Below are 14,504 nucleotides of genomic sequence, written 5' to 3'. Positions count from 1 at the left end.
AATGAAGAGGAAATAGGCAATCCACCTGAAAAAGAATTCAGAATAATGATAGTAAAGATGATCCAGAATCTTGGAAATAGAATGGAGGCACAGATTGAGAAAATACAAGAAATGTTTAACAAAGATCTAGAAGAACTAAAGAACAAACAAACAGATGAACAGCACAATAACAAATGAAAAATACACTAGAAGGAATCAATAACAGAGTAACTGAGGCAGAAGAACGAATAAGTGAGCTGGAAAACAAAACAGTGGAAATAACTGCCAAGGAGCAGAATAAAGAAAAAAGAATGAAAAGAACTGAAGACAATCTCAGAGACCTCTGGGACAACACTAAATGCACCAACATTCGAATTATAGGGGTCCCAGAAGAAAAAGAGAAAAACAAAGGGTCTGAGAAAATATTTGAAGAGATTATAGTTGAAAACTTCCCTAACATGGGAAAGGAAAGAGTCACCCAAGTCCAGGAAGCACAGAGAGTCCCATACAGGATAAACCCTAGGAAAAACACACCAAGACACATCTTAATCAAACTAACAAAAATTAAATTCAAAGAAAAAATATTAAAAGCAGCAAAGGAAAAACAAAAAATAACATACAAAGGAACCCCCGTAAGGTTATCAGCTGATTTTTCAGCAGAAACCCTGCAAGCCAGAAGGGAGTGGCAGGATATACTTAAAGTGATGAAAGAGAAAAACCTACAACCAAGATTACTCTACCCAGCAAGGATCTCATTCAGATTCGATGGAGGAGTCAAAAGCTTTTCAAACGAGCAAAAGCTAAGAGAATTCACACCACCAAACCAGCTTTACAACAAATGCTAAAGGAACTTCTCTAGGCGGGAAACACAAGAGAAGAAAAAGACCCACAAAACAAACCCAAAAACAATTAAGAAAATGGTAACAGGAACATACATATTGAAAATAACCTTGAATGTAAATAGGTTAAATGCCCCAACCCAAAGACACAGACTGGCTGAATGGATACCAAAACAAGACTCATACATATGCTGTCTACAAGAGACCCACTTCAGACCTAGGGACACATACAGACTTGAGATAGAGGGGATGAAAAAAGATATTCCATGCAAATGGAAATCAAAAGAAAGCTGGAGTAGCAATTCTCATCTCAGACAAAATAGACTTTAAAATAAAGAATGTTACAAGATATAAGGAAGGACAATACATAATGATCAAAGGATCAATCCAAGAAGAAGATATAACAATTATAAATGTTTATGCACCCAACATAGGAGCACCTCAATACATAAGGCAAATGCTAACAACCATGAAAGGAGAAAACGACAGTAACACAATAATAGTAGGGGACTTTAACACCCCACTTACACCAATAGACAGATCATCCAAACAGAAAATAAATAAGGAAACACAAGCTGTAAATGACACACTAGATCAGAGAGATTTAACTGATATTTATAGAACATTCCATCCAAAAGTGGCAGAATACACTTTCTTCTCCAGTGCACACAGAACATTCTCCAGGATAGATCACATCTTGGGTCACAAATGAAGCCTCGGAGAATTTAAGAAAACTGAAATCATATCAAGCATCTTTTCTGACCACAGCGCTATGAGATCGGAAATCAATACAGGAAAGAAACTGTAAAACACACAAATACACAGAGGCTAAACACTGTGCTACTAAATAACCAAGAGATCACTGAAGAAATCAAAGAAGAAATAAAAAAATACATAGAAACACATGACAATGAAAACATGCCAACCCAAAACCTATGGGACACAGCAAAAGCAGTTCTAAGAGGGAAGTTTATAGCAATTCAATCTCACCTCAAGAAGAAAAATCTCAAACAATCTAACCCTGCACTTAAAACAACTAGAGAAGCAAGAACAAGAAAACCCAAAGTCAGTAGAAGGAAAGAAATCAACAAGATCAGAGCAGAAATAAATGAAAGAGAAATGAAAAAACAAAAGCAAAGATCAATAAAACTAAAAGCTGAGGGCTTCACTGGTGGCACAGTGGTTGAGAGTCCGCCTGCCGACGCAGGGGACACGGGTTCGTGCCCCGGTCCGGGAAGATCCCACATGCCGTGGAGCGGCTGGGCCTGTGAGCCATGGCTGCTGAGCCTGCGCATCCGGAGCCTGTGCTCCACAGTGGGAGAGGCCACAACAGTGAGAGGCCCGCGTACCGCAAAAAAAAAAAAAAACCGAAAACTAAAAGCTGGTTCTTTAAGAAGATAAACAAAACTGATAAACCCTTAGCCTGACTCATCAATAAAAAAAGGAAGAGGAGGCAAAACAATAAAATTAGAAATGAAAAAGGAGAAATCACAACTGACACAGCAGAAATACAAAGGATTATAAGAGAATACTACAAACAACTGCATGTCAATAAAATGGACAACCACAAAGAAATGGACAAATTCTTGGAAAGGTACAATTTTCGAAGACTGAACCAGGAAGATTTAGAATATATAAACAGACCTATCAAAAATAATGAAATTGAAAGCATAGTTAAAAATCTTCCAACAAACAAAAGTCCAGGAGCAGATGGCTTCACAGGCAAATTCTATCAAACATTTAGAGAAGAGCTAACACCGATCCTTCTCAAACTCTTCCCAAAAACTGCAGAGGGAGAAACACTCCCAAATTCATTCTATGAGGTCACCAACACCCTGATACCAAAAGCGGAAAAAGATATCACAGAGAAAGAAAATTATAGACCAATATCCCTGATGAACATAGATGCAAAAATCCTCAACAAAATAATAGCAAACAGAATCCAACAGCACATTAAAAGGATCATACACCATGATCAAGTGGGGTTTATGCCAGGGATGCAAGGATTCTTCAATATACGCAAATCAATGTGAAACACCACATCAACAAATTAAGGAATAAAAACCATGTGATCATCTCAATAGATGCAGAAAAGGCTTCTGACAAAATTCAACACCCATTTATGATAAAAAGTCTCCAGAAAATGGGCATAGAGGGAACCTACCTCAACATAACAAAGGCCATTTATGACAAACCCACAGCAAGCATCATACTCAATGGTGAAAAACTGAAAGCATTTCCACTAAGATCAGGAACAAGACAAGGATGTCCACTTTCACCATGCTTATTCAACATAGTTTTGGAAGTCCTAGTCACAGCAATCAGAGAAGAAAAAGAAATAAAGGGAGTACAAATTGGAAAAGAAGAAGTAAAACTGTCAGTTTGCGATGACATGATACTATACATAGAAAATCCTAAAGATGCCACCAGAAAACTATTAGAACTAATCAATGAATTTGGTAAGGTTGCAGGATACAAAATTAATGCACAGAAATCTCTGGCATTCCTATGCACCAACAACGAAAAATCAGAAAGAGAAATGAAGGAAACACACCCATCTACCATTGCAACATAAAGAATAAAATACCTAGGAATAAACCTGCCTAAGGAGGCAAAAGACTTCTACTCAGAAAACTATAAAACACTGATGAAAGAAATCAAAGATGACATAAACAGGTGGAGAAATATACCATGTTCTTGGATTGGAAGGATCAATATTTGTGAAAATGACTATACTACCCAAAGCAATCTACAGATTCAATGCAATCCCTATCAAATTACCAATGGCATCTTTCACAGAACTAGAACAAAAAATTTTACAATTTGTATGGAAACACAAAAGACCCCAAATAGCCAAAGCAATCTTGAGAAAGAAAAACAGAGTTGGAGGAATCAGGCTCCCTGACTTCAAACTATACCACAAAGCTGCAGTAATCAAGACAGTATGGTACTGGCACAAAAACAGAAATATAGATCAATGGTACAGGATAGAAAGCCAGAGATAAACGCATGCACGTATGGTCACCTAATTTATGACAAAGGAGGCAAGAACATACAACGGAGAAAAGACAGCCTCTTCAATAAGTGGTGCTGGGAAAACTGGACAGCTACATGTAAAAGAATAAAATTAGAACACTACCTAATACCACACACAAAAATAAACTCAAAATAGATTAAATACTTAAATGTAAGACCAAACACTATAAACCTCTTAGAGGAAAACACTCTTTGACGTAAACTACAGCAAGATCTTTTTTGACCCACCTCCTAGAGTAATGGAAATAAAAACAAAAATAAACGAATGGGACCTAATGAAACTTAAAAGCTTTTGCACAGCAAAGGAAACCGTAAACAAGACAAAAAGACAACCCTCAGAATTGGAGAAAATATTTGCAAATGAAACAACAAAGGATTAATCTCCAAAATATACAAACAGCTCATGGAGCTCAATATCAATAACACAGACAATCCAGTTAAAAAACATGTGGAAGACCTAGGTATACATTTCACCAAGGAGGACATATGGATGGCTGGGAGGCACATGAAAAGATGCTCAACATCACTAATTGTTAGAGAAATGCATATCAAAACTACAATGAGGTATCACCTCAAACTGGTCAGAATGGCCAGTATCAAAAAATCTAGAAACAACTTAATGCTGGAAAGGGTGTGGTAAAAAGGGAACCCTTCTGCACTGTTGGCAGGAATGTAAATTGATACAACCACTATGGGAAACAGTATGGAGGGTCCTTAAAAAACTAAAAATAGGACTTCCCTGGTGGTGCAGGGGTTAAGAATCCGCCTGCCAATGCAGGGGACACAGGTTCAAGCCCTAGTCCAGGAAGATCCAACATGCCATGGAGCAACTAAGCCTGTGCACCACAACTACTGAGCCTGCACTCTGGAGCCCATGAGGCAGAATGATTAAGCCCGTGTGCCAGAACTACTGAAGGCTGCATGCCTAGAGCCCATGCTCTGCAACAAGAGAAGCCACTGCAATGAGAAGCCCACACACCACAATAGAGCAGTCCCTGCTTGTCACAACTAGAGAAAGCCCGCGTGCAGCAATGAAGCCCCAACACAGCCATAAGTAAATAAATAAATAAATTTATTTATTTATTTAAAAAAACTAAACTAAAAATAGAACTACCATATGACCCAGCAATCCCACTACTGGGCACATACCCTGAGAAAACCGTAATTCAAAAAGAGACATGTACCACAATGTTTACTGCAGTACTATTTACAATATCCAGGACATGGAAACAACCTAAATGCCCAATGACAGATGAATGGATAAAGAAGATGTGGCACATATATACAATGGAATATTATTCAGCCATAAAAAGGAACGAAATTGGGTTGTTTGCAGACATGAGGATGGACCTAAAGTCTGTCATACAGAGTGAAGTAGGTCAGAAAGAGAAAAACAAATACCATATGCTAACTCATATATATGGAATCTTAAAAAAAAAGGTACTGATGAACCTAGTTGCAGGGCAGGAATAAAGAGGTAGACATAGAGAATGGGCCTGAGGACATGGGGTGGGAGGGGGAAGCCGGGGCAAAGTGAGAATAGCATCGACATATATACACTACCAAATGTAAAACCGTTGGCTGGTGGGAAGCAGCAGCATAGCACAGGGAGATCGGCTTGGTGCTCTGTGATGACCTAGAGGGCTGGGATAGGGAGGATGGAAGGGAGGCTCAAGAAGGAGGGGATATTGGGACCTGTGTCTGCATATGGCTGATTCGCTTTGTTATGCAACAGAAACTAACATGGTATTGTGAAGCAATTATACTCCAATAAAGATCTATTAAAAATAAAGAAAAGAATCAATTTCAGTTATTTTCCAAACATGTATTCCTGAAAATAGAGATGAACTCCGTGGTCAAATCAGAACATTAAAATGCTGTAGAATAATGGCAATTATCATGCACCACAGTGAACAATAAAGGATAATAACATGTTAAGAATAGACTAGAATCTAAGAGATTAAGCAAAAATTAAAAATTCTACTGCTGGTGTAAAGGATACCACTATTCTCGTCTCTGAGACTATAATGGGAGAGGATGTGCAAAATGTAATAAATGCACACTTGAACATATACTACAAAGCCCAGGTGAAAGGAGATTAGAAAGTTCGCTCTCATCAATTGTAATTAACTAAAGAATAATTCTATTATAATGTAAATTATCATCTCTCATGGTTATCATAGGTTCAAATTCAATTTTTAAAAATCTTCAAATATTGCAAAGAGAAAATACAAGTACTGAAGAGATTAAGGGACGTGGTTTTCTGATACTACAAATGAAGAGATGGAATTTAGGGAAATATACACAGAGAACAATATGGATATTATTTCCTACTTTATCTAAACTATCTTACGGAAAATTACGGTTATCACTATATGTGACTGAATTTTGAAACAGTTTCATTTTAATGAATTACAGTAAGAACGAAAAAGAAAATGCCATATGAGGTTTTACCGTAGTCTCTGGATATTGGAGGCAACGCCAGAGAGACGATATATTCCATCCACAATGCCATATCTCTCAATGAACGCTGTACAGCTTTGAAGAACCTGGGGCACTAGAGAGAATTTTTGAAGACATGGGTTAAATTGAGAGTATTCAGTGGAAACAAAGTCACAAAAAATGAGAATGTCTTAGCAAAATGAAATTGGCACAATTAAAGTTTTAAGGGGTGGAGATTAATCTACTACAAAAACTGACAAGGGCATATTTAATTAATTTCACATCTATGCTAGATAAGTGGTCACATATGGTCACCTAATTTATGACAAAGGAGGCAAGAAAATACAATGGAGAAAAGACAGCCTCTTCAATATGTGGAGCCGGGAAAACTGGACAGCTACATGTAAAAGAATGAAATTAGAACACTACCTAACACCATACACAAAAATCAACTCAACATGGATTAAAGACCTAAATGTAAGGCCAGACACTATCAAACTCTTAGAGGAAAACATAGGAAGAACTCTTTGACATAAATCAAAACAAGATCTTTTTTGACCCACCTCCTAGAGTAATGAAAATAAAAACAAAAATAAACAAATGGGACCCAACTAAACTTAAAACCTTTTGCACAGCAAAGGAAACCATAAAGAGGATGAAAAGACAACCCTCAGAATGGGAGAAAATATTTGCAAATCAAGCAACGAACGATGGAATAATCTCCAAAATACACAAACAGCTCACGGAGCTCAATACCAAAAAAACAAACCAACCAATTAAAAAATGGGCAGATGGGCTTCCCTGGTGGCACAGTGGTTGAGAGTCCGCCTGCCGATGCAGGGGACATGGGTTCATGCCCTGGTCCGGGAAGATCCCACATGCCGCGGAGCGGCTGGGCCCGTGAGCCATGGCCGCTGGGCCTGCGAGTCCGGAGCCTGTGCTCCGCAACGGGAGAGGCCACAACAGTGAGAGGCCCACGTACCGCCAAAAAAAAAAAAAAAAAAATGGGCAGAAGACCTAAACAGACATTTCACCAAAGAAGACATACAGATGGCCAAGAGGCACATGAAAAGATGCTCAACATCACTAATTATTAGACAAATGCAAATCAAAACTACTATGAGGTATCACCTCACACCGGTCAGAATGGCCATCATCAAAATATCTACAAACAATAAATACGGGAGAGAGTGTGGAGAAAAGGCAACCCTTTTGCACTGTTGGTGGGAATGTAAATTTATATAGCCACTAGGGAGAACAGTATGGAGGTTCCTTAAAAAACTAAAAATAGAATTACCATACGACCCAGCAATACCACTACTGGGCATATACCCTGAGAAAACCATAATTCAAAAGGGCACATGTACCCCAATGTTCACTGCAGCACTATTTACAATAGCCAGGACATGGAAACAACCTAAATGTCCAACGACAGATGAATGGATAAAGAAGATGTGGTACATGTATACAAGGGAATATTACTCAGCCATAAAAAGGAACAAAATTGGGTCATTTGTAGAGATGTGGATGGACCTAGAGCCTGTCATACAGAGTGAAGTAAGTCAGAAAGAGAAAAACAAATATCGTATATTAATGCATATACGTGGAATCTAGAAAAATGGTACAAATGAACCTAATTTCAGGGCAGGAATAGAGACACAAATGTAGAGAATGGACATGTGGACACAGAGAGGGAAGAGGAGGGTAGGACAAATTGGGAGATTAGATTTGATATAAATACACTACCATGTGTAAAACAGATAGCTAGTGGGAACCTGCTGTATAGCACAGGGAGCTCAGCTCAGTGCTCTGTGATGACCTAGATGGGTGGGATGGGGCGGGTGGGAAGGAGGTCCAAGAGGGAGGGGATATAGGTATACATATAGCTGATTCACTTCACTGTACAGCACAACATTGTAAAGCAATTATACTCCAAAAAAAAAAGAAAAGAAAAAAACCTGATAAAAATAACGTACCATCTGTCAAAAAGTATAGATAACTTCCCTGGGATTCTTACAACCATGTGATATTATATTCATACTTGCTTATGTTCTCCCAAACAAGTAGGGAAACTTGAAAATATGGGGAATTAGAGGTCTTTCCCTGATTATACAGCTAAGCCTCTACAGACATCATACTTCATGGAAAACATCTGAACTGTTTCTTTACACTTTATGTTCCCTAAGTAAAAGGACTGAATGTCCAAAAAACAATCACATCATAGAACTTCATAAATAAAACTATATAACTGAACATTGCTATTACTTCGGATTTTAAGAGAGACTAATGAGACATATAATTAAAATTAGTAGCAAAATGAAAGAGAAGAGCATAAACTTTCATTTTGAAAAACAGAGAGTAGAAACTGAAGAACAGTATAGGAAGATAAAAAGAGAAAAGATCTGAATTCTTTTTTTCACTAACATAAGAAAGTAATATGAGAACCCAATATATTATTAGAAGAAATCCTAGTACAAAAAGGCATTTTATTAACTACCTTTTCCCCTCAAATCATCTAACCAACCAGCCAAGTGCACATTAAATAATAACCCAGTCAAAACATAACATTAGAAACCTCCAAAATGGTTCTTCCAAAAGGTGATATAACTTTTTTTTTTTTTTTTTTTTTTTCAGTACGTGGGCCTCTCACTGTTGTGGCCTCTCCCGTTGCGGAGCACAGGCTCCGGACGCGCAGGCCCAGTGGCCATGGCTCACGGGCCCAGCCGCTCCGTGGCATGTGGGATCTTCCCGGACCAGGACACGAACCCATGTCCCCTGCATCGGCAGGCGGACTCTCAACTGCTGCGCCACCAGGGAAGCCCAAAGGTGATGTAACTTTAAGAATTATTCCCACACTCTCCAAATAATACACTTCTAAATCACTCATTTAATATTTTTAGTACTTTTTAATCATCAAATGACAATACAATAGGAAGTAAATGTTTAAATTAAACTGATGACCCTTAAGATTAGAATCATGGCTAAAAGTATAAGTAAGTATGACAAAAATTGGTCTTTTATTTTTCTTGACAGTTTCAGTTTCATTTCTGTTCTTTTCTCTTCATTTATTCAGTCAGTCATTCCCTTTACACATTCAGCCATTATTCAGAGATCCCTTTTATATGCCAGGCATCATGCAAGCATTGTGTAACATAGACGAAACAGTCAAGTTCCATCCTCAAGGCAGTGGCTTCTGGGCCAGGAGTACACGGTCCAGTGTTACACATTAGAATGTGCATCATGATTTTTGGTTAGAAAAATACGATTACCTAAAGGATTAATTTCAGGGGTTATTTGGGCCTTGCTTGTTTCTAGTGTGCTCTGATTATCAACTCCCCGTATATTTACAATAGTTTAAGAAAGCCTCTTGTTGAAAGGGCCAAATAACCTCAAACAGAAATACATTCGGGCAACAGAATTTCCTCACCTTGAGTTTTAGAATACTTTTTACATTTTGTACCTAATGTAGTTTTACCTAGTTTTCTACAAAGTTCTCACTTTTTAAAAAAGCTATCTCATTTTAAGGATATTTGGCTTCAAGTATGTGCAGCACATAAACAAGTCCTACGAAACAATCATGACACCTACAAACCCTTGGTTCCACTGGAATAGATTTTATCATAGTTAGGGAATATATAACCATTACAGTTATTAAACCTGTTATTTTTTCATAAAGAAATAATATATTGGCATCTGTCCTCTCTACCACACTTACTAAGAATGGAAACACAACCAAACCTTCTAAGCACAACTAAAACTTGCTGAATTGATATTTGAAAGCTAATAACAAACTGGAAAACACTCCCTCATAATGATCACATTCATCCATTCATCTAAGCACTGAATTCTTGAATAGGAATTTAATTTACAGAAAAAGGAATTGAAATTTCTAGTTATAAAAGTTGGGAGGCTGGTCTTGGTAATATACAGTCTCAAAACTGACTTTTTTTTTCAAAAGAGAAATAAACATTTTAGAATAAACTGTGAGAGGGAAAACTGGCTGAGGAAGCTATCTGGACAGATATGAAAATAATGTAAACTAGCATAGCTACTATACCCTCTGTGTGAATGTTTCCCTCTTCCTGAACAGATCACAAGCATCTCTGATGCCAAAGTGCATTCCTAGACCCCTCTTGATTCTCGGCTGCCCCAGAACTCAGGTGAGTACCTGAGAACGTTCAATACGTGCTGCTGAACTTACCTGGGATAGGTACTGCTTGCCTAATCTACTTTAATTGATTACAGGAAATCAACAGGGAGAGGTCAGAAACTAAAATTATGAGTTTATAAATTTTATTTTTACCTTCAAAACCAGAATTCAGAAGGTGCTCCCCCAGGTCACAACCAAATACCCTTTCTTTCAAGATCCCACGCTGCTTCAACTTCTGTTTTGTTGGACGAGACTTCATGAATGTCCGTAAGAAAGTAATGAGCTTGCCGTGCTTTTTAGATACTAAAAAATAATAATAAAGAGAAAATACCTTAGTTGGGGCAAGAGGTCACATTTTTACTTAGTGTGAAAAGAAATGCAGATCTCAATAGCTGACTACAAAATAATCTATTACAAGTATACTTTATATTCTGTAGGAAATTTTCAGCAGAAGTTGAAGAAACAGTTGCTTTACAAATAATATCAGGGTTTTTGCATGTTCTTCTCACCAGCCTGTGATCTTATTTGATGGGATTGTGAGCAAACTGAAGTATTATAATTTGTGACTTCTTTAAATCAAGCGTGGTAAATCAGCCATCTTCCCAATGCTACCCAAGCGTGTTACAGGATAACTGGGACCTGAGTTTTATATTGCTTTGGAGATCTTCATGGTAAGTAAGACTTAAAATGGTGTAAATTTAAAAACTGCATTTCTAGTTAATTTCTAAAATATTTTATTTAGTGGTTAGAAATTTTCATGACATTTACAATCTGGAAAGTAAAACTGAAAAAATAAACAACTCCCTCGGGGCTTCCCTGGTGGCGCAGTGGTTGGGAGTCCGCCTGCTGATGCAGGGGGCGTGGGTTCGTGCCCCGGTCCGGGAAGATCCCACATGCCGCGGAGCAGCTGGGCCCGTGAGCCATGGCCGCTGGGCCTGTGCGTCTGGAGCCTGTGCTCCACAACGGGAGAGGCTCACGTACCGCCAAAAACAAACAAACAAACAGAAAAAAACCTCCCTCTTTCTCATTGCATTATGATATAGATCACACTTGTCAAACTAATGGCTATGTAAGTACAAGACACACACACACATAAAAAAGCATTAGATTTTCTATTAACATTCATCTGTAGTCTACCAAATATGTCACCTTAAATCCTTTGTAGATCAAGGCAAGAGATAAGTAAATTACATATAGTAAGATATTTCCACTGACTTATATGTTAGAAAGATAACAGCGAAAGATCTGAAAGCAAACAAATCCTTAGAAAACTGACTTTTGCTGAGAAGTGCAGCCTGCAGGGAAAATTACTCTAGAAGTCAACATACAACAAATTACCATAAGATCAGAGATTAGCTGCAGGACAGAACACTAAGCCACATGGCCTCAATCCTCCTACTCAGTTTGTATATGATCACAGGAGTCTTACTGAAGCCTGCTATAGTTTCTTGAGGGAACCCAAATCATAAATCCCTTGAACTGATGAATCCCCCTGTAGGAATTCTGCGTACTGAGATTAATTTGTGGCCTAAATGGACCACCAGATGGGTTACTCTGACCAGATTAAACACTCTCTTTACATTTTGGGGAAACTCTATTTACAGACTTAAGCCTCTTTTCTATGAACTGTACAAAGGTGATCAACTGTAACTGGCCCATAACTGAGAGGTTTCGTGGGACATGAGCCTTTCAGTGCTAAAACCAGGAAAGTCCTGAACAAACTGGGACAAGGCAGTCATCCTAGACTGTACACAGATTAAAGAGGAAATTTATTTTTTCTAAACCAATTAGTTAAAGTTTACTTAGAATCGTCAGTATAATTGTGATGCTATCTCTAACATGATGTGACACTCTGGGTAAATTACAACCTCACTTGTATCTGAGATCCTTGCTACAAAGTTAAATGACATGGTCCCTCAACTGCTGAGACATTTATAGCACATTGGGGTAACTTCAGAAGTATGTCACACTTGTAATATTAGTATATTAAAAGTCACTGAACTTGTATGAGTTTTATTCTCCCCTAGTCGCTAGCAGACTGTGTGTTATGAATCTTTGTTGTTAAAGTGTGGCCATCAAACCATTTCTGTTCATTTTTGAACATTCTCTAACAAACTTTAAAATAATTTTGAGAAGATTAATGAATAAAAACAAATGAGTCTGCTTTATGGTAATTTAATATTATATTTATATATTTGGAAGAATTTTAATTTCTATAATATTCAATATTTCTACCTGGAAACAGGGTGTGTCATCAGTTTTCTAAAGCTATTATATCTCGCAGTAAAGTTTTCTAATTTTATGAAAAGACACATTCCACATATTTCTTGCTAGGGATGCTGCTAAGTATTTTACCTTTTTTTTTTTTTGCTGCTTTTGTAGAATAATAGTTTTCTTCAATTACAGTCTTAACTGGTAGTTACTAGTACACTGGAAAATTATTTCTTTATGTATGGCTCAAATCTGATCATTTTCTAAACTCCCAACAATTTTAGGAGAATTTTAGTTGATCCTTTCGGATTTCATGGATATATAACTGTGTTAAAGCAAATATGGTAATTCCATCCTGTTTCTGAAAAGAATAATTTCTGATTTCTTTTTCAGATTTTAATAATTGACCAAAACTTCCAAGGCACATGCTAAAAAGTAGGCATTTGTACTTTGATGCTGAATTTGATGAAAATATCTGTTGGATTTGGCAACTGCATATGATGTACATGAGAAAGCATTCTTTTAGTCAGATTTCCAGGAATGTTTCAAAGGGATGGGAACTGAATTTTAGCTATTATTCATTTAGCAACAAACATGTAAGTGCCTCCTGTACCTCAGGAACTGAGAGTACAGTGGGCAACAAGTGAGACAAGCTCTTGCTGTCAGAGCTTACTGAGGAGAGAAGGAATGAACAAATAATAATACCCATATAGCCGGCATTTATTTTATGCTTAGTTACATGCCAACAACTGCATAAGTGTTTATATTTATTAACCATTCATTTCTCATAGGATCCTATAAGGAAAATACTATTACGACCCCCTTTTTAGAGGAAGAAACTCAGGCACAGAGTGCTAAGTAACATGTCTAAGGTCATGGAACCAGGATTAAAAGTCAGATGGTCTAGCTCAAAACCCAAGTTCTTAGCCACTGTATGATATAGCCTAAAATTAAGACAGCAAGGTAATTTCAGATTGCTTTTAACTGCTAGTAGGAAATAAACAGAGTGCAGTAATAGTGATGAGAAAAAGAAACTATTGGGTGGGCCAAAAAGTTCCTTTGGTTTTTAAGTAAAAATAAAAGACACATTTTTCACTTTCACCAAGAACTTTGTTGAAAAACCTATTCACCGTTTTGTTCCACTACCTTCTGCCATTTTTCAGGCAACTTCATAATTCCGTCTTCCCAGAATCTTTTATCTTTTTGAGCAAAGAACTGTTCCAGGTACCTTTTATAGTCTTCCAGGGAATTGAAATTTTTCCCATTAAGAGAATTTTGTAAAGACCGAAATAAATGGAAATCCAAAGGAGCAATGTCTAGTGAATGGAGCAGATGAATCAGAACTTCCCAGCCAAGCTGTAACGGTTTTTGCATGGTCATCAAAGAGACATGTGGTCTTGCATTACCCTGATGGGAGATTATGCATTTTCTGTTGACTAATTCCAGACGCTCTTTGTCGAGTGCTACTTTCAGTTGGTCTAATCGGGAGCAGTACTAATTAGACCTGTTGGAATGAATAGTTTCGTTTTCTGGAAGGAGCTCATAATAGAGGACTCCCTTCCAATCCCACCATATACATAACATCACCTTCTTTGGATGAAGACTGGCCTTTGGTGTGGTTGGTGGTGGTTCATTTCACTTGCCCCACGATCTCTTCTGTTCCACATTATGGTACAGTATCCACTTTTCATGGCCCATCACAATTTGTTTTAAAAATGGAACATTTTCATTATGTTTAAGTAGAGAATCACATGCAGAAATACGGTCAAGGTTTTTATTCGCTTAACTTATGTGGAACCCAAAACATCAAAGCAATTAACATAACGAAGCTAAGACAAATGATTTTC

At 37.5% G+C, this 14,504-nt stretch overlaps 1 protein-coding gene across 3 annotated transcripts in view; it reads right to left on the bottom strand.

Annotated features, from left to right (window-relative positions):
- Nucleotides 1–14,504, bottom strand: part of ARHGAP32 (Rho GTPase activating protein 32) — a 168,781-nt gene that overhangs the window by 25,294 nt on the left and 128,983 nt on the right. For all 3 annotated transcript variants that reach the window (XM_065881482.1, XM_065881481.1, XM_065881483.1), the window contains 2 exons: nt 10,600–10,749; nt 6,309–6,411 (listed from right to left, as the gene is read on the bottom strand). In XM_065881482.1, the coding sequence (XP_065737554.1) occupies nt 6,309–6,411; nt 10,600–10,749 (253 nt within the window). The remainder of the gene's footprint in view (nt 1–6,308; nt 6,412–10,599; nt 10,750–14,504) is intronic.

This window comes from Phocoena phocoena, chromosome 8, assembly GCF_963924675.1.
Source record: "Phocoena phocoena chromosome 8, mPhoPho1.1, whole genome shotgun sequence".
NCBI classification, from domain to species: Eukaryota; Metazoa; Chordata; class Mammalia; order Artiodactyla; family Phocoenidae; genus Phocoena; species Phocoena phocoena.
Note: the sequence above shows the minus strand (reverse complement) of the source record. Positions and strands in the feature narration are given on the sequence as shown.